Source organism: Nesoenas mayeri (genome assembly GCF_963082525.1).
Source record: "Nesoenas mayeri genome assembly, chromosome: 6".
Classification (NCBI taxonomy): Eukaryota; Metazoa; Chordata; class Aves; order Columbiformes; family Columbidae; genus Nesoenas; species Nesoenas mayeri.
Genome location: NC_137545.1, coordinates 2,539,777 through 2,560,825, shown reverse-complemented (window position 1 = coordinate 2,560,825; position 21,049 = coordinate 2,539,777). Strand labels below are relative to the sequence as shown.

The following is a 21,049-nucleotide window of genomic DNA, read 5'->3' as shown; positions in this document are numbered from 1 at the left end:
CAAGATAAGACCACCTGTCAGCTGCTTCCATTTTAAAGTAGTTTACATGCAAACAGGTTTTTGAAGGGAGAGAGATACAGCTCTTTCACATTAGTGCTTAAGTATGGGAGTAGAAAAAGGCAAGGAAGAAACAAAGTAGCACATTTTATCAAATTAGATAGCACCGCAGCCACCTATGCTTGTTATAATTTAATATAAAAGAATTCTGCATGTTAAAAAGATCTCTAAGCACAATGCTGTCACCAGCTTCTCAATAACAAATAGCTAATAACATAGCCATAACTTAGCTCAATCAATCACTAAACTACATGGAAATTGCTTGCATTATTAGATATTAGGTCTGTTCTTATGCAATGAATTATTTAAATACAATAAAATAGACCATTTGTAAAATAACCAAAAAAAAGACTTTGACTTCTGAGCTATCAGCACTATCCTGAACAAAGAGTTTTTCAGTATCAAATCTTACCCAGAGAGAGTCAAAAAAACAATGGTCAGGCAGCATCACTGTTGCATATTCCCTCTTTGTGCAAACTGCAACCACCAGTATCCCAGAGCATGTAATAAATGCTTCAAACCCCATGCCACTTCCTGTGAAAAAGCTAAAGAAAAAGACAACAAAACACACAATCAAGTACTTACTTCATCAACACTACTGGAAATCACCTAACAGTACATTCAGTAAGGAGCAAACCAACTTGAGTCGTTGTCACTGGTCCAATATCTACTACTTGACTGGCTCCTACTATTATTCCAGACAAAACAAGATGAAGAAGTGCCTCATAGGAGGGACCCCAAGGCATAGGACATGCAGGCTAAAAGGTGATCCACAAAGCTCGCAGAGCAGCTTGTAGCATCCATCTTTTACTTGAGAACATAACCCTGGTCCCAGCAAATAATGCTTCAGTTTGACCCACACAGCTCAAGCTGGTTCTGCTGCAAAGTCCTGCCCGCTGCAGACTCTGGAAGCTACAATATTGTAATAAACAGACTGGCCTGCAACCTCTGCTGTTTTCTATCAGCGAAATTGTGTCTGACAGCCCCTGGTAGAGCTGCCAATATTGAGAAACCTTCCAATTTTTAAGCACTTGAGTACGAAAAACTATATATACATTTTGAACAGCTATCAAAACCTGCTACACACCCTTAGGCACCAGTATTCAAAGTGAGTGCTTTAACTACTGCACTATCAAATATCTGCATCTATCAATAAAAAGCACACATACACACACAGAGCACGTGAATATTACAGGCAACCTCAACAGATATAAGCTATCTTACAGTGAAACACTGTAAAGCATACCAGCTAGATCAAATTTTAATTATTTAGATTTAGTTCTGTGTTTAGCATTTCAAGCTGAAACTGGAATATTTAAACATTTCCTTTTAAAATTATTATTCATTTCAATGCACTACTGTTCTAGATTCCCAAAACTAGAATGATGTCTTCAATATTGTACATCAAATGACAGAAAAGCAGTCAGCTATTGGTATAATAGCATCGCATGGAAATCCAATCACAGCTTTTTTACTTTGCAGGGCAATTCCACTGCAATTTTCTAGAACTACAGTCTACTTCAGAACTGCAGTGGGACTCTGCTACCCAAACACACAGGGCAGCCATGCAAATCCAAGGGGTCTCCACCTGCCTCTGTGGTTACTGATACGCAGAAGTAGCACTCTAAGACACAGGGGGTTTGAAAATACCAATTCCGTTACGACTAGAATTGCATTCTTCAACATTTCCCTTGAAACTGCTGTGCAGTAAAATGGACTGAAGGGAGCAAAAGACTCTTCAGCTGGTATTCTCCCCTTCTGCATTTTGTTTGCTGCTGAAGGCTAGTACCTAGAAAGAGAAATTATACTGAGAACCATCTGTGTCAATGACTGCTACTTAAGCAAATGAGGGTGTCCTTTTGTTGCACTCTAATATAGGAAACGCACTTCATTACCTTTACAGGACACAATGGGAAGGCTGCTCTCTTTTGGAGTGTGGGTTTTTTAGCTCAGGTTCCAACTGCCATTAACGCTCTGACCTTCTAGTTCTGATAGAAAGATGGGTCAATGTCCAGCCTTTGGACACAAATAAAGGGATAAGGGATGTTAATCAGCTATTCCAATCTGGCAGGAACGTATGACCATAATCCGCACACCTTCATTAGCAAGGTTCATCAAGATACAGTGATAAAAACACTAACTGGGAACAAGATCAAGAAGCCTCCTGCAAGCAGACCTCTCATAGATACTGTTACCTTAGCAGCTGGAGACTTGTGCATGACTGCAGTGAGGGCTTGAATGGTTGACACTGCCAAGCGGTCCAGGTGGCCCTGAAACACCTGAAAGCAGCAGGTACAGAAGTTATATACAAATGCACAAAGAGAGTTCAGCTCCAAAATCTATACGGTGCCCTCCTGCCAGGAGGGAAACCAAGAGCTCGCTAACATGCTTCCAAAATCATCTTCCCAGCAGTCAAGATTTCATAAGCCCAAGGTCTACACAGAAGTACATAACAATAGACAACTAGGCACACACTTCGAGATGAGAGAGGCATTTACAATACACATCACTCTTCAAATATTCTTACGGACAAACAAGTTTTCCTCATGCGGCTAATGGACAACCTCAAGAGGGAGGGAGGAAAACAAACTAGGAAACCCCTTGCAGCATGTGTGTGTGTGTGCTGCTGGACAACCAGGCACCGCCAGCTCAAATAAAGCGTCTTTTCCTTCCGAGTCCCTACACACCAGTGCGGCGCACACACACAAATTAGAAGAGAGAAGGCACACCAGCACAGCAAGGGGGCTGCCTCACCCCTGCCCTCATCGCATTGACTACGATCTCTTTTTCCAATTTAACTTATCTTTTGAGGGTTTTTTCTATCATTCTTGTTCATATTGATATTTTCATGGTGGTTTTAAGGACAATAATGTCAGAGCACTGTTTCACATCCATCAGTAAATCTAATTAGCCAAACTGGGCAAACAAAATCTGTTTCATCATCTCTGAAATATATGCGTACCAGACATATTTTGAAAACGAAGTATCAAGAATTGAAGACCGTGTTAGATGTGAAGAAACATTTACATGTGGCTAGAGTGTCACCCTGCGTTTCTAAAAAAGCCAAAGCTATTCGTTAGAATCACAGTTTGTAGATTACTATACCTTGTATTTAGCATTTCTTTACATTTTTAATTAGAACAAATCATTCTACTATAAAATTAATACAACAACAATTTGCACTTGAAACTTTCCACAATATCTGGGGAAAATTAAAGCAACAGGCTATTCCTACCTCCCTGATTCAGCCTGTCCATTGTTCTGTGAACATCTGTTCTTGATGACAAGCAAAGAATCAGGACATCAAATACAACCATAGAGATTCACAAACAAGGCCCCAGAATCCAAACCACCACAGTGCTGAGACAAAGAAGCAAAAGAAGAGGAAAGGGAGGGGGAAAAAAATCACCACCAGCTTGACAGAATTCATTTGGATTCCATTTATGTACTTCACCTTTTCCTTAATAAAAGCATAAGTGAGGCTCAAGCTATTGCAAATATCTGCAATTTGAAGCAGATGAACAAAACTGAGGTTGATGTCAATCTGTTATTCAGAAGAATTATTTTCCAGAGACAGGAAATACTGATGCATGCAGCAACACAAGTTCATCTTGCTGCAGAAGGCTTAAAGAAGATGGTTAAGGTGAAGCACAAGAATCAGTTCTCCTGTGATTGTATCTTGAGTTCAATAGGAGCAAAAGACAGGTTAGGTAGGTACTTGGTCCTCATTCATTTCTGTTAGTAATTTGTTGGCAAGGTCTTTCTCACTCTTGTCTGCCACTTTATTGTTAGCGTTTAAAAACAGCTGTTAGAAACAGAGACAAAAATAATGGATATAATTGCATTAAACAGTTACCCGCAGCCAAACCTGTGGAGGCTGCCTTGGACTTGTATTTCACATACACACCGAAAAGAAGAATTCTCACACCGGTGAGACACAATCCTCCATTAATCTGTATTTTTGCTGAATAGTTAAAAAAAAAGGAACAATACTTCTTTTTCCTCATACATTTTGTTCCATTATGTGCTAGACAGTCTCTCTGACGAGGAACAACCTGAGAAATCAACTTCCATAAATCACAAGAAACAGAAGAACAACACTCAACATACTACTTGGACTTACATAGGTGTGAAAGCACATAGTTAGAAACACAAGTCATTTTGAAAGGTACTTCACGGTCAAGGGCACCTAATATGGCAGAACAACAATAACATGCCTCAGAGGATTATAACATTAACAATCAGAAATAAGAACAAAGGGAAGCAGACACAGACACATGAAAAAAAAATTCACATGGGTTACTTCAATTCTGATAACACATGTAAAATGGACGCATAAACTTGTATTACAATGCCCAGATGGTTTTAATTCTTCTATTTTAAAGCTGTTCAGAAAAGAATATTTTTTTTAACCAGGCATATTGCTAGAGGTCATTGTGCTTTGATCAAAGTTCGACCTTTAAGAGAGTTTAGGCGATGAGAAAAGATTCAGGCCCAACAAAGCAGCTTATTAAATGACCCTCAGTATATGATAAGCACCTCCTGGTACCTCCAAAGTACCGTCCCTCTTTTGGATGTTGCAGGAAAAAGCAACATTCAGATCATCAAAACTTAACTGAGCAGTTTCAAAAGGCTGTTGTGCAGATCTCTAACCCTAGAGCATAATTAAGGGAATACAGTTTGCTCATAAGCCTTAAAAACAGCAAATATGAAAGAGAAAAAAGATGCAAAGAACTAGGAAGTATGACTACAAGTATGGCCCCAAATACCCCAAGTTCTCTGGGATTTCTATAGCAGATATAGCGGTATGGATTTTCGTCACCCCCTCCTTTCCATGGAAGTTTCTTGCACGTCACATTTGCTGCAGATCCATCAGCTTCCTGAGTTCCAGATCCATATCTGGACTCTTCTTGCTGACTGTGGAGCTGCAGAACTGCACTTTACACTGCTTGCTGGTGAATCCAGTAGCAAAAGTTTCATAGGTAAAGAAAAAGATCTAGAAAGAGGGTCTCTACCCCCAGCTAATAAGGAGAAATCCTAATTGCACAGCTAAATTCATCTTCCCTATTTGGCTTTGAAAAAGAATGCAGATACAAGTATATTGGAAAAGACACACGACTTCCCAGCCTTCACCCTCTCCACACTTCTCATCTTTGGGGATATTTTGACTGTAAAAGGTTAAAAAAACCCACTATGTAGCAAACTGGCAGCACTAATGTCCAATCACAGTAATATGTGAAACTATCACCGGAAAAACCCTTAGAAGAGTGTACATAGGCAGAATAAAAATAAAGGAGCAAGCTGCAAAGATAGCGTAGCTGTTCCTGCTTTCTTAAATTCCACAACTTGTTCATATGAGAGCAGGAACAGAGTCTCCATAAATAGGTAAACATCGCACTGCTTGATAATTTAGGAAGAAACTAAAAAATACATTTCTTATGGAGTACAAGGTCAGTACAAAAATAGGCACAGACTTCTAAACAGAGGAGAATGGAAAGGTCAAGCAATGTATTTTCACGAGAAGATTAAAAACCACATACAGTATTCAAAACACTTCAAGTCAGTTGGCATTCTGCCACTGATTATAACTACAGCTAAAACATAATCCAAGCACATTTATTTCTAATATATCACTGCACTATGTTCTAATCCAAAAATCTAAATGGATTTGAATCAAATTGCATACTGTAGCTACCATTAAATTATCTAGCATTAGAAGAGCTCAAAAGAGCTATGTGACCAACATATCACAAAAAGAGAAATAAAATATTCCACAGAGTTACATCACAGCTACGTCCTTTTGCACAGGGAAAAATGACATCTATGAAGCCATGAAGCAATTACTGGAAGACACTATAGCTTGCATATTATAATATGACCATCTGAGACTGAGATGAAAACACAACATCTATGTAAACACTAATCCTACGGAGAAGAACAATTGAAGAACATTTGTAACAGCTTGAGCTCATGTTTTATGTCAGCTACACAAGACCCAAATATTTTGAAACGCTTAAAGGCACATTGGCAAGGTCTTTTTTTAAAAATAGAACAATATCCCTCTGAAATTAGAATTCACACCTCCACCTGGCAGCACCTGGGACTCCCTAGCAATCCAGTGACAGAACGTTAAAACCAAAACCAACCAAACAAAACCACACACACAAAATAACCCTCATAACAACAACAATAATGACAAAAAGATTTTAAAGTAACTTGGATCTTTCAGAACTTTCATGGCACTAGTGGCACTAATTGATCCAAAGTTTTACTTCCAGTATGTAGACACTATAAAATTGCATCTAATTCAGACAGAAGACACAAAGGTAATGAATATATCTGCAATATCAGAGGAGAGATTTTGTTAAAAATTTGCTGATAAGGGAAAATTTACCTTGCAGTTCTGCAACAGTCGAATGAGATGCTCAAAGCAGTTACTGTTAAGGAAAATCGCCTGCAGAACAGGCCTATCTGTGCAGTCTAACATGGCTGTGATGGTATCTATAAAATTAAAACAGAACTGGCATCAAAGACAAAACACTTCCCAAATCCATCAAGCATTTTTTCTGCACGTTACATAATAAATATGAAGAAAAAAAAAATGTATGACGAACTGTGCTGTGAATTCTTTGATAAAGAATGATGTGTGTATTTGAAGCACAGAGTGCTAGGCCTAAAGCTAAATGTTTTGATGCTGTAAAAATTATCACGTTACCTACTATACCTAGAGAAAAATTCAGCTGCCAAATATCCTGGATTGCTTTGGGGCTCTGTTTAGAGTTACCGCCATTTGTGAGTACATAAGCAGCAAGCCTTTTATTTAAAACACAAATGCTCGCTTTCTCATCAAGCCATTACTGTGCATTCTACAGCAGCCTTATATTGTAAGCATTCTTCATTGCCTTGGTACTATTCCTCAGTTTTCTTGGAAGTTTGTGAAAAGAAATACCTTTATTTATATTACCCATTGGGAACAAAGTGGAAAAAATCCAAATCCCAAATCCTTATCCAATGACTTAAACCCAAGTGTTTCAGACCATCACCTTTGGCCAATGTTTACAACAATGCCATTTAAAGGCGAACAATCACAAAACAGCCACCACATGGGCCTTTCAGTACAGACCCATCTTATTCTGCCATTACTAAGGTGCTGATCAGTAATAGCTATTGCCTGGCAAAAGTTGTTGGTTTTTTGGGTTGTTTTGCTTTTTTTAAATTGAGATGGGCAGTCTGTGAACCTTGATGCCCTGGTTAAATGGTAGCAATTCAATATGGTTTCTTGTGTTGTTTTTTGTAGTGAATGATTAAATAAGAATAGATCTGAAGTAATGTCAATGACGACATATGCAAAATATTTCAATTGCTTCTCCAAGTCAATGTTTTTAGTGGAACATTCAGTCATACTACTATCACGGTTCAATCATTGCTTGTTTCAGAGTTATCAAGAGATGTTTAAAGGAACTGCACAATTGAGTACTTACTCAGCATTTGGATCTGCAGTGCTATGAACCTGCTTTCCCACTGCCTGCATCGCCTGGGATTAGGTAAAGCTGAATGGTCTGAATTAAGCAACTTGAAATAGTTCTCCAATATTGTGCTTGTCTCCACTTGCCGCTGGTCAGAACTGCTGGTCAGGAGGATATGGACAACTTCTGTCAGGCACTGCAGAGTCAGCTCTGCCTTCCTGCTCACCTCCTCGGGGCTCCTGTCATCCCAGCTGTCACAGTCGGCCAGAACACGCATCAACACCTCCATGGTGGCAGGAGATACTGCTTGAAGAGCGTTCCTCTGAAACCCACAGGTAAAAACAATAAAGGAAGAAATACAATCAAACCAGCAGTTTCAATCTGAGTTATCCAAATCATGGAACATCTGGGATATTGTGTCCAGTTGTGGCCCTTCAGTTCCAGCAGGACAGGGAACTGCTGGAGAGAGTCCAGCGCAGCCACCAAGATGCTGCAGGGAGTGGAGCATCTCCCGTGTGAGGAAAGGCTGAGGGAGCTGGGGCTCTGGAGCTGGACAAGAGGACACTGAGGGGGGACTCATTCCTGGGGATCAATATGGAAAGGGGGAGTGTCACGAGGATGGAGCCAGGCTCTTCTGGGTGACAACCGGTGACAGGACAAGGGGCAATGGGTGCAAACTGGAACACAAGAGATTCCACTTAAATTTAAGAAGAAACTACTTCTCAGTGAGGGTGGCAGAGCCTGGCCCAGGCTGCCCAGGGGGGTTGTGGAGTCTCCTTCTCTGCAGACATTCCAACCCGCCTGGACACCTTCCTGTGTAACCTCATCTGGGTGTTCCTGCTCCATGGGGGGATTGCACTGGATGAGCTTTCCAGGGCCCTTCAACTCCTGACATTCTGTGAACATGCATTATGTCTCTTAATGCCCTGTAATTGTTAATTAAATAGGAAACATTCTACTTAGACTATATTGATGGCTACAGATGAAATGCACCCCATCTTGTTCACTTAACTATGCTTCCTTTTTCAATGAGAATGCTTATAGGGAAAAGGAAGTACAATTTAAACGCGTGTTATAAAATTCTCATAAGGCAGCCCTGATAAACTGCTAATTCTAGGTAAATCTTCGCTTGAATTTTCATTTTACATCAAGAGATTAATAATACTTCTAAATTTTTGAAAAGAACATAATAACTGGTAAACATTTCTCTATGTCCCGAGTGCATTTCCCTCACTTCTCTTCCTGGCCTGCACAGGGTCAGGGCCAACTCAAATCTGGGGCAGGAGCCCAGCCTCACAGAACCTTTAAGAAGCCTCAGCAGGGACTCCCGGCCTTCTCTAGGGAGCTGGATTCAAACTGCGGCTCTCAGCCTTTTACCTGCCCGCGCTGCACTGCAGCCAGAGAAACATGCTCTTTGCTTCCCGTTTTTCCAAAGATTTTCAACAGCTTCCAAGCTCTAAAGGCCCTGTGGCTCTTTCTGAAACAGCTTACTTCCAGCATGTGCTGATTCCAAATGTGCACCTTTGCAGGTGGAGACTCCTAATCTAGTTACCCACGTTTTTCTTCATGATACAAAAATATTACAGTAAGTTCATATGAATGTGTAGTTACTGTAGACAGCAAATGGCTACGGTTATTTGAAAGCAGGACCTAGCTTTTAGCATTTAGATACTACTGCACAGAATGTCCCCAAACTTCGTAAGACAAATTCATAGTCAATAACAAATTCTTCTCATTTATGGGTAATAGGGTATTTATAAACCTTAAACAATGAACAGGCATCTGGAGGCTTCAGCAGCTGAAAAGATTTCAGAACATCCTTACCTGACCACCAGCCACAATAGCTCCAAAGAGGTGTAGCAGACAAGATTTTAGGCTTTCCTTGAGATGTTCACTTTCTTGAAAGCATTCTGATTGGAGTAAACAAGAAAGAGAAGTAAGTATTCCTTACTTTGGTCATATAAACTATACAAAGCTTTTCCTCTCAAAAAAACCCCAACAAAAACCCAAAATAAAACACCAACAAATTAAATTATTAAAAAAGCTCCTCTACTCCCTGTTCTCATGCAAATTTTAAAAAAACTCAAACAACTATATAATCACCACTTCCTTTTACATAAATCAGACACAAACACATTCCTTCCAGCATTATCAAAGTCACACGACAAGTCCACATTTACCAGGAGTTCACAGGGCCGGACATTCAGCTTGGATAAAACTTTTCATGCAGGCTGACAGAACTATAGACATACAACGACTGTCGATCTGATCCATAATGTCACATCAGCCCGTTTTGTCCATACTAATGAGAAAGAGAAGGCCATGCTAACACGTAAGCAGTCAGCAGGCATGCCAGAAGTCAGAATGATTTTAGCACACAAAGTCTGACAGCATTTGCACAGTCCCTGAGCTCGCTGCCTTTAAGCCACACTTCCCTGCAACCTGTGCACGTCTGGAACCTTTCCAGCAGTGGTCTCTTTAAAGATAATTATCCTGCATCTCTTCTCCTGCCATATCTGATATAAATTAGTTATAAACAGCCTCAGGAACTCTTTTTAGCAATAGCTATAACCTGGATACTGTTGCTACAGCAGTAACACTAGACTCAAAGTAGCTGCAACAAACTACAAAGGATTATTATACTTGGAATTAACCATCGTAAAACTTTCAATAACTTTGAGATAGAACTGCTAATGTAAAAAACTGAGATTTTAAAAACAACAATAGATACTGAAAATGCCAGAAATCTAGATTCATTAAAATAGTAATATAACCTTTAACACCATTACCATTTTTTGCTGAGTAAGACTTCTGACTATAGACTGAATGTATAAGCCCATTTTTAAAGAAAATTGCACAGCTATTTTTTAAATTTAGTCCTCAAAGGAAACAAAGCTTAGATGATCACACTGTTAGTCTGCTAGTCCCCCCACTCCCTGACTTAGAGTCTCTAAATCTTTTGGGGAACCTCAGACAAACTCAAAAGAGCAGTTTGTAGCAGACTGTGAAATCATTAGGCTGGGTAGACCAAAAAAGCCTCAAATTAGTGCTGTATCTGGGCCAAGAATGAAGTGATGACTGTAGGGTATAGAAATCCACATAGCCAAGGTCCAACCCATGAATCTTTCAAAATGAAGTGGGTGGCATACAGCCCAGTGCTGGTCACAGGATGTGGCCAACAGAAAACAAAAACAAACAACCAAACAACAAAAAAAAAAAAAAAAAATCCCCACAAAACCAATACTTAGTACATGCAAGATTTGCAGGAAATAGTCCTAACACGTCTGCGTGCAGTGATGCTTCTTTCACCAGACACAAAGCTGGGCAGTATCTGAGTCTGGGTGGGGGAGCCATATCAGGTCTCCAGGGAGGACACTGGGACCTCAGTTCAAGGATTCACATCCCAGTGCTTCATTCAGGTAGTTTCTTGAGGAAGTTCATCTCAACATGAAGTGACCTTGATACGCTGTCCCACAGGCCTCCATGATCTTCACAGGAATAGCTGATTGTATTTGTGCTCATTTGGGTTCACCTCCCCTCACACACACTATGTGCATGTTCACATCTCCCCTCAGTGCTCACCTGGACTTCTGACCTAGTCATATGGTGTCCTTCCATGGGGGGAAGAACAAGCTCTCCCAGCTGTGGAGAGAGGACAATGATCAAACTGGTGGTTGCAAGAGACAATAGCCCCAAGCTGTCATCCAGTAGCATGACAGACTGTTTCCATGTCTCTCATTCACACACACAATGCCCTGCTCTTCTCCTGGGACATCCCAGCTCCTCACAGAACTTTTACCCGAGGAGAATGTGCCTGCACTGGCCTGGCCAGCTATTCCTGCACCCTGTCCCCATGGTCCCCACAGCCCCAAGTGGGGAGTTTTGCTTTGTAAAGCAGGTTTGCCTTGGTGACTTAGCTGTGGTGACTCTGAAGGGTCAGACTGGGAAGCAGACTCAGCTGATGGTGGCCACTGCCACTGACCGCCTCCCACACAAGCTCTTAGGTGGCCATGGAGGGTGCTCAGAGGGACTCTGCCTTATTTACCATCTGTATGGGTGCTGACCACCAACAAGCAACACCTGAACCAGCCCTAAGTGTCATGAAAAGTGCACTGGGACCCTGATGTCATCACACTGAGCCCACAGAGAAACAAGCAAAGCAACGAGCCTCTTCTGAGTCTATTCCTTAGGCATGTTCTTGAGAGCAACTTTGGAAGAAGACTTAAACCTTCAGGCACTGCTCTAAGGAGATCCCCTTGCTGATGGAGATGCTGTTCCGTGGCCAGCTCTGTCACAGAAGTGCCCATTGCCTGTCCTTGCCTGCGATTACAGGACTGTCACACCACAGGACTGTGACCAAACCTCAGGAGCAGTCAGGCCTTACACCAACACAAGGGCTGAGAAGGAGAGTGGGGAAGTGGAAAGAGAACAACCCTGGAGAGAAAAAGGCTGGTGCTCCCTGGCAGAGCTTCTGTGCTGGGATCTTTGTATTCAGCTTTGCAAAGGTCTCAGAGGAAGGATCTCAGACAAACAATTCACTGCAGGGTGCTTTATTTTATTGAAATACACAGAGAGCACGGCTTCTCATTTACTCAGTCTGTGGCTCAAACTATAAATGTAGATGGTGAATTAGAAGTCAGATGGATAATAATATTTTTTTTTGTGGGCAATATCATTACATTTTAAAAAAAACAAAACCAAACAAGCCTCTCCCCAACTACAAACAGTAATCTACAACTACAAGATATACAAAAGAGAGACTGGGTCTGTCATGAGTTATACCATCAGTGATGTGCAGAAGATGGGCAGTTTATTGCTTTTGAAAAGCATCCAGCCATTAGTTTCCTCAGAGCATCCTCGAGCTCCTGGTTCCTCATGCTGTAGATGAGCGGGTTCACTGCTGGAGGCACCACCGAGTACAGAACAGACACTGCCAGGTTCAGGGATGGAGAGGAGATGGAGAGGGGCTTCAGATGGGAAAAAAATGGCAGTGATGATGAATAGTGTGAGCACGGTCAGGTGAGGGAGACATGTGGAAAAGGCTTTGTGTCATCCCTGCTCAGAGGGGATCCTCAGCACAGCCCTGAAGATCTGCACAAAGGACACCACAACAAAAAAAAAAAAAAAAAAAAACCAAAACAAAACAAAACAAAAAGAACAAAGGGACACCTGCAACAATAAGCCCAGCCTTCCTGAGGTAGGCATCTGGGTAGGAGAGCTTGAGGATCTGTGGAATTTCACAGAAGAACTGGTCCTGGAAGCTGTTTCTGGAAGAGTAGGGGGCTGTGGGGACAGCACACTCTGGCTCATTTGCAACCAGTTGTTGATTAACACCCCCCGGTCCTTTTCCATTGGGCAGATTTCCAGCTGCTTCCTTGAGCCTGCAGCGTTGCATTGGGTTGTTGTGACCCAAGTGCAGGACCTAGCACTTGGCATGAAACTGAACAAGTCCAAGTGCTGGATTGTTCACCTGGGATGGAATGACACTGAGTGCAAGTATAGACTGGGAGAAGAGTGGCTGGAGAGCAGCCCTGCAGAAAGGAGTCTGGGGTGATGGTTGGCCACAGGGTTGATAGGAGGCAGCACTGTCCCCCGGCAGAATAGACAGTAAATTGCATCCTGGGGTGCATCAGACAGAGCATGGCCAGGTTGTCAAAAGAGGTGACTATGCTGCATATTCAGCTTTGGTGTGGCCTCGCCTTGAGTACTGTGTGCAGTTTTGGGCCCCACATATTATTGCAACAAGGATGTGAAGGTACTTGAACACATCCAGAGGAGAGCAACAAACCTGGTGAAAGGGCTGGAAGGAATGTCCTCTGAGGAGCAACTGAGGACTTTGGGTTTCTCTAGTCTGGAGAAAAGGAGGCTGATGGATGACCTCATTCCTCTACAGATTCCTGAGGCAGGGATGTGGACAGGGAGGTGCTGAGATCATGTCCCTGGTATCCAGTGATAGGACATGTGTGAGTGGTTCAAAGCTCAGCCAGGGCAGGTTTAGACTGGATTTTAGAAAGCATCTCTTAACTGAGAGGGTGATTAAACACTGGAGCAGGCTTCCTGGAGAAGTGGTCAATGCCCCAAGCCTGTCAGTGTTTAATAAGCATTTGGACAAGGCCCTTGATAACATGATTTATCGTTTGGTCAGCCGTGAATGGGTCAGGTATTTGAACTAGGTGACCGTTGTAGGCCCCTACCAACTGCACTATTCCAGTGTACTTTAGTCTAATCTATTTTATACATATACCTTTACAGGGTCGATTCTGGGCTCAAACACTCAGTCTGCTCAGTAGCCTCCCCATGATATTAGCCTAGCCAGGTGCAGACACCAGGACCCATGAGCCTCCAGGGCTGCAGCCCCATTCCAGATACTGGTACAGACATCCCCAGTCACACATGTGCCCACACACAGTCTTATGTCCGGTCACTCTGGTCTCTCGGTCGCTGGCACCAATGACATACAGGCTGTCTGACCCCCTGGCCCTGCTCCAGTTGCTACACTCACATGTTTGTGCAGAGAAGAGATTTGCTCACATAGCAAAGACTTAGAAATTAAATTCAACGAGAAGACAGGACAGACTGCACTGGATTGGGGTCCTTCCCCAAGCTTCCCATGAAAAGTCCTGTGTAACCCAAAAATGCTCTTCCCTTCCATCCCTTGATGGATGCACCCCCAGGCAACAATTTCCTTAGTCCAAATGGTGATCCAGAGAGCTTCTGTCAGTGACTCCTCTAGATGGGCTTCACACCTGGACAATGAGGCTGATGGCTTTCCCAGAACAACCTTGGGACAAGATGTTTCATCCTCAGTAGCCTGTAATTTGGGTTCTGGCTTGCCATTGAGCCTTTGTGCTCTTCTTGGTTTTGGAGATGGGCTCGTGGTGAGCTGGTGGCTCCCCAGGGATGGTGCTGGGAGCAGCTGGGGCAGCATATAAACTGACTTAGTCCTCCTGCCATTGTTAGTGCCTTCTTTGTATGTGCAGAGGAGCTCCTTATCACTTAACACAATCCAATGAGATAAAACAAGAGGAAATGTCATCAAGTTTCACCAGGGGAGATTTAGATTGGATATTAGGAAAAAATTATTCACAGAAAGGTTTGTCAGGTGTTGGAACAGGCTGCCCAGGGAAGTGCTGGAGTCACCACCCCTGAAGGTGTTTAAAAGGCATTTAGACGAGGTTCTTAGGGGCATGGTTTAGTGCTAAAATTAGGTTAGGTTAGGTTATGGTTGGACTCGATGATCCTGAGGGTCTGTTCCAACTGAAATAATTCTATGATCCTGTAAATCGCCTGAGGTATCTCTGTCTTGAGGTTACATCCATATACATTGATATTATTTAACATATGATAGCAAATCACTGGAATTACTGTCCAGAAATGCCTCATGATCAGAGGAAAAGCTGAGTTATTGTATGGGCAATGGCTTCTTTCAGGGCCAGTATCACAGTCTTGTTTCTAAGACTGTAGATGAATGGATTTAAGAATGGGTACAGGACGGTATTCAGCAAAGCTATGATTCTGTTGTTCTCCAAGGAAACACCTTCTGAAGGACACACGTAGAGAGTAACGCAGCTCCCGTATGCAATTGACAAGGTGATGAGATGGGAAGAACATGTAGAAAAAGCTTTTTTCCTCCCAGAGGCTGCTGGAAGATGTAGAATACAGGAAAGGATGCACATGTAAAATGCCAGAGTTAAACATAAGGAACCCAGAATGAGAAATGAAAAGAAAACAGAATCTATTTTCCAAAACAGGCTGGTGTCAGAGCAGGACAGTTTGAGTAAAGGGGAGCTGTCACAAAAGAAATGATTAATTTTGTTTGAGCCACAAAAAGTCAGCTTGTAGGGAAGGACCAGGCGGTAACTCAAGAGTGTGAAGCCTGTGACCCAAGCAGCAACAACGAGGTGGGTGCAGAGCTGAGACTTCATGATGGCAGCATAATGCAAAGGTTGGCAGATGGCAACATAGCGGTCAAAGGACATGACAACAAGTAGAACAAGCTCTGTACAGCCCAGTGCTAAATAGAAATAGGATTGAGCAAAGCAGCTGCTTAGTGAGATTGTTCTCCTGCCAGAACTCAGGATTACAAACAGTTGGATGCTTGTAGAGGATGTAAAACAGATTTCCAGGAAGGCCAGATTGCTGATGAAAAAGTACATGGGGGTTTGTAGGCGGTGATCCACACACACCAGGAGAATGATGGTAGTATTCCCCACCACTGTTGTCAGGTATATGAGCAGAAAGACCAGAGAGAGAAAGAGCTGTAGTCTTTGATCAAGCCCTGAGAAACCCTCTAGGATGAACTCAGTAACTGTGGTTGTATTTTCTGGTCCCATGCTGAATTTCAGTTTATCCTGTTGAGACAGGAGCATAGCAAAAAGCAAGTGTGATAACTGCACAGCAGGATGAAAGGTTCTACACTTCCTTCTCTGCTTCTTTCCTTTCTTGTCGTCTTCCTATATTACACAAATACAGATAGTTCTTCAAGCATTTCTTACACTCTGATTTTTCTGTATCACATCTCGGTTAGAGTCTCAGAGAATTTGTTGTCTTCTTTCTACCTTTTTCAAACACTCATGAAGAATTCTTTCTCTAGAACAGAGGATTTTAAACAGCCTGTTAGCTATTGCACCCCATTCCTTGCAAACTCCAAATTCATGCAGACCTGTTCCAAATATGTCACTCCTATGTGCCTAAGTCATCTCTTGTACTGCACAAACACTAAACTATCCAAAGCAAAGCAAAGCAAACCAAACCAAATATGTATGTATGTTGAAAGCTCTTCTTGCTACTTTTCAGTACTTGCCTTTTTGGACCCTGAGTATCTACTGATTTCAGAATAAGTAGTATCAAGCATCTCTTTGGTAATCCCCTGCTTTCCTCCACAGCTTCTTTCTTTCTGTTTCTTCAGGAAAGGGGAAGGGAGGGTGGAATAGGGAATAAGTATAACTTGTCTTCTTTATTACTCCAAATAATGACTGAAATTTGTTATGGTTCCATACAGTCTTATCTCTACATCCATCTGCACTGAAATGCAGTTGCTTCCAAACAGTTGCTCATTGCTATTGGTATCAAGTGTCCTGACCTAAACGCAGAGTAAGAGAAGAGTGACTGGAAGAGACTCGTAACTTTTCTTTTGTGTGCCAGTTATAGGCTGGGAGGACTCAGCCTTGAGAGTTTTCTCCTGTCTCCACTGAATATAGAGGGAGCCTTGGGAAAACAAATTTCACAGGCACCTGTTACAAAGTTTCAAATCTCTGATTTCTGAAGTTATTAAGTTGTTTTTTTTTTTTTTTTAATCAAACTACACATCTAGCAGAAGGGAGCACAAAAAGTCACACATATACAATAAAGACTGGTGTTTTTCCCTTTGCATTTGTTTTTAGACATAGAAAGGAGTAGAGCAGACAGTTCCAAAACCAGGATGATTCAAAATGCAAGGGGAGGAGAGGGAGAGGAGGAGATAGTGGGTTTGAGGTGGTGAAACAAAGCTGTGTTGTTGTGCAACCAGAGCACTTCAGTCATTAGTCCCCTGGGTGGTCCAAGGACTTTCTCATCTCATCATCCACAGAGACAATAGGAGAGGCTGGTCTGAGACAATGGATCAGCCTGAAACCAAGTGATTGAGTTCAGTCAACCTCCTTCAATATCAACCACCTCCGAAATAAGCAAAATTTAGTCACCTTAAAAATTAACTGTTGGCCTGAATTATTATGAATTATTCCTAACTCTCCAGGTGGGATTCCAGACAGTCCTGGAGCCAGGCAGATCCTGACTGACCAGCAGCGGGAAGGCAAATACTCAGAAGTCATGAAGGTCATCAGAAAGATGCTCCCAAGATGATGACAGATTTGAGAAGGTCAAGGGGAACTGGGATAAGAGAGACTGGAGATTTGGAAGAAAAAAGAATGGCTTGGCCAACAAAGATGGAAGATTTTGAGGGGTTCAGGTAACAGTGATGCTGCTGTGACACTGACTGTGAAAACATTCATGTTAGGCCCTTACCTGGGTTCTAAGCAGTAATCTTAAACCCTAACCTTACCCCTAAATGCTAGTCCTCACCCTGACAGTAATCCACTACACTATGCTCTAACCCCAAAATGTACCTCTAAACCAAATCCCAAACCCATAACCCCTTATTCTTAGTCTTATCCTTTTACTCACTTTAATCCCCACCCTGTATCCCGAGCCTTAAAATACCAGTCTTAACCTTAGCCCTCACCACAACCTTAAAAAACCCCTAACTCATGAAGCCAGCCCGTAACCTTAACACTAACCACACACCTAAGCAGATCGCAAGATGCCTAAATCCTAACCCTGAAGAGTGAGTTCTAATCCCTAATCCCTAAATTGAACACCTAGCACCCATAGATCTCATTCCCATGCTCAACCCCCACCACCTTCAACCCCTCTCCCTACCCTGCACAGCAGTTTGATCCCTTAGGGGCAGAGCAGAGTTATTCTGGAGTAGCCATGAGGCACCTTGCAGGACTGGCATGTCAGAGAAGCTGAAAGACCACCAGTAGGTGCATGGGCTTGGAGGGTGACAATAATTTTACTTTTATCTGCAGCAGCCACGTGTCTTTAGTCTTGTCTGAGAAGCTGAAAGGCCAACAGCAGGCATGTGGCTTGGAAGGTCATGGTGAAGATACTTCTTTCTGGTCAGCTGGTAGGCCACAAGCAGGCTGATGGGAAGGGTCATATACTTTAAGGATGGATTCTGAGATGATGGAGCTTTGCTTGGTAGCAGAAAACAGCAGAAGAGAGAGAAAACGTGCTGCAAAGTGCTTCTTGGAATGTGGAGACAGGGCATGAGGAGATAAAAATATCACCTGAAGGTCACATTGTGGTACAAGAGGTCACCCAGAGAGAGTCTGCGATCAGCCCATTGCTTTGTGTTTCACAGAACAGCCAAGGAGGGTGGAGACACATCAGTGAAGGTACAGAAATTCTGGGGTGAGAGCAGGGTAGGGAAGAGAGATGGGTGTCTGCAGCCTGCAGGGAAGACAGGGGTGTGACAGTGTAAGACAGTCTGTGGCGGAGATGGCCAAGGGCTCTGGTAGGGCTGGAAGGCAACCACAGAACAGAGATCTTCATCCACTTGGCCATGGCAGTGGTCTCTGCCACTTAGACCTGTGAGGATACATGTTTTCCTCATGGAACAGGGGCCCCATTGCCTCATTGCAGCCCCATAGGGAGGTGTCAGGCTGTTGTCTTTCATATCTCACATCCCACTGCCCCAGGAAGAGCCACACAGGAGGGACAGAATCTGCCTTCCCAGGGGCTGGGGTGAGGGCTTGGCCTTTCTGCCTCATAAATCAAACCAAATCTTTCCTCAGCATCAGAATTGTCTGTAAGTTACCTTTGCCTATCTACCATCATGGCCTCCAAGTATCTGCTCTAATGAGTCCATAAGGAGAGTTTGTCAGCAATTGCCCTCAGTTGGGCCAGTTAACACACTGAGATACTTTGGCATTTGCTTCTGACTTTATGTCCTTGAGAGGTTTTTTCAGTCTCCTCTCAGTATCTGAGGTTCATGGACTCAGCACCAAATGCACCATGGGGTTCATAAAAGCTGAGAAAGCCCTAAGGATCCGTGTCTCTGCCATGTTTTTCTTAAAGTCTTCAGGACTTGTACAGTTAATTAGAGAGGTTTTAGGAGTCTAGTTATAGAGGAAGAGTTCTGTAAGCATTTAATAATTTTTATTTTCATATTTAAGGACTTTTTTCATTATTTTTCAGTTTATGGATGAGGTGATAGCAGTATTTTCTGATTGATATTGATCCAGAGTGTCTCCTAAGGAGGTCTGGACAGATTGGAAAAGCAGTCCCTTGAGGTCTGATACAGTGTGGGCAACCTTGCTCCTCACCTCCCAACCCCACCCTTTCTGTCATTGCACATCTGGAACTTACTTCACTTTTCCTTACATCAGGGTTCTCCGCTGAAGTCTGCAAATGGATGTTAAAGACCCTTTCCACTAATTTTCAGCTGCTCTTATTAGAGAACTGGCTGCAAACAGGCACAAAAAGGTTTTTCTTATTTTTGAACACGCAAATTAAAAGGTGATAAGATTTAACAAACAGATAAAACAGATGCCTCAGCTCTATGTCAAGTCTAAACTGGATCCAATGAGGTCCACCTTCCAAAAGGGAGAACTATACAAGAAATATTTTTGGCAGATAGATAGGAAATTATAACATAAACACAATTAAAAGACATGGTGAATTTATCAGGCCAGGAGAAATTAACTGGAATATGAGGGAGATGAAACACACAGAGTAAGAGGCAGAGTATCACAGAATCACAGAATGTTAGGGATTGGAAGGGACCTTGAAAGCTCATTCAGTCCAATCCCCCCACTGGAGCAGGAAGACCCAGATGAGGTTACACAGGAAGGTGTCCAGGCGGGTTGGAATGTCTGCAGAGAAGGAGACTCCACAACCTCCCTGGGCAGCCTGGGCCAGGCTCTGCCACCCTCACTGAGAAGAAGTTTCTTCTCAAATTTAAGTGGAACCTCCTGTGTTCCAGCTTGATCCCATTACCCCTTGTCCTATCATTGCTTGTCACCGAGAAGAGCCTGGCTCCATTCTCATGACATTCACCCTTTATATAGCTGTAAACATTAATGAGGTCACCCCGCAGTCTCCTCTTCTCCAAGGTCCAGAGCCCCAGCTCCCTCAGCCTTTCGTCACACGGGAGATGCTCCACTCCCTGCAGCATCTTGGTGGCTGCGCTAGACTCTCTCCAGCAGTTTCCTGTCCTGCTGGAACTGAGGGGCCACAACTGGACACAAGATTCCAGGTGTGGTCTCCCCAGGGCAGAGCAGAGGGGCAGGAGAACCTCTCTGACCTACTGACCACAACCCTTCTAATCCACCCCAGGTACCACTGGCTTCCTGGCCACAAGAGCCCAGTGCTGGCTCATGGTCATCCTGCTTTCCACCAGGACCCCAGATCCCTTTCCCCTATGCTGCTCTCTAACAGGTTGTTCCCCAACTTATACTGGAACCTGGGGTTGTTCCTGCCCAGATGCAATACTCTACACTTGCCCTTGTTATATTTCATTTAATTTTTCCCGCCCAACTCTCCAGCCTGTCCAGGTCTCTGGATGGCAGCACAGCCTTCTGGTGTATCAGCCACTCCTCCCAGCTTTGTGTCATCAGCAAACTTGCTGGCAGTCACTCTATTCCCTTGTCCAAATCGTTGATGAATATATTGAATAATACAGGCCCCAGTACTGACCCCTGGGGCACCTCACTAGATACAGGCCTCAACTGGACTCCGCCCCATTGACCACAACTCTCTGGCTTCTCCCCTTCAGCCAGTTCGCAGTCTACCTAACTACCTGATCATCCAGACCACACTCCCTCAGTTTAGCTCCGAGGATGCTGTGGGAGACTGTGTCAAATGCCTTAGTGAAATCAAGGTAGACCACATCCACCCCTCTGCCATCATCCATCCATCTTGTTATGTCCTCATAAAAGTCAATGAGGTTGGTCAAGCATGACTTCTCCTTGGTGAAGACATGT

The 21,049-nt window shown here is 43.1% G+C and overlaps 2 protein-coding genes across 2 annotated transcripts in view; both read right to left on the bottom strand.

The window, feature by feature from the left end:
• The window catches only part of LOC308041718 (neurobeachin-like protein 1), a gene marked incomplete at both ends in the record, with an annotated part of 53,140 nt that extends 39,734 nt beyond the window's left edge, over positions 1–13,406 (bottom strand). The window contains 7 exons of the mRNA XM_080346621.1: positions 2,253–2,336; positions 3,776–3,862; positions 6,452–6,558; positions 7,539–7,845; positions 9,348–9,433; positions 12,693–12,790; positions 13,312–13,406. Coding sequence (XP_080202747.1) covers positions 2,253–2,336; positions 3,776–3,862; positions 6,452–6,558; positions 7,539–7,845; positions 9,348–9,433; positions 12,693–12,790; positions 13,312–13,406 — 864 coding nt within the window. The remainder of the gene's footprint in view (positions 1–2,252; positions 2,337–3,775; positions 3,863–6,451; positions 6,559–7,538; positions 7,846–9,347; positions 9,434–12,692; positions 12,791–13,311) is intronic.
• Positions 13,407–14,908: 1,502 nt separating this feature from the next.
• LOC308041717 (olfactory receptor 6E1-like) lies at positions 14,909–15,856 on the bottom strand (the record flags this gene model as incomplete). The annotated part of the gene is made up of 1 exon (XM_080346620.1): positions 14,909–15,856. One exon carries the CDS (start codon positions 15,854–15,856, stop codon positions 14,909–14,911), a length of 948 nt encoding a protein of 315 aa, XP_080202746.1.
• Between the last annotated feature and the right edge of the window lie 5,193 nt (positions 15,857–21,049).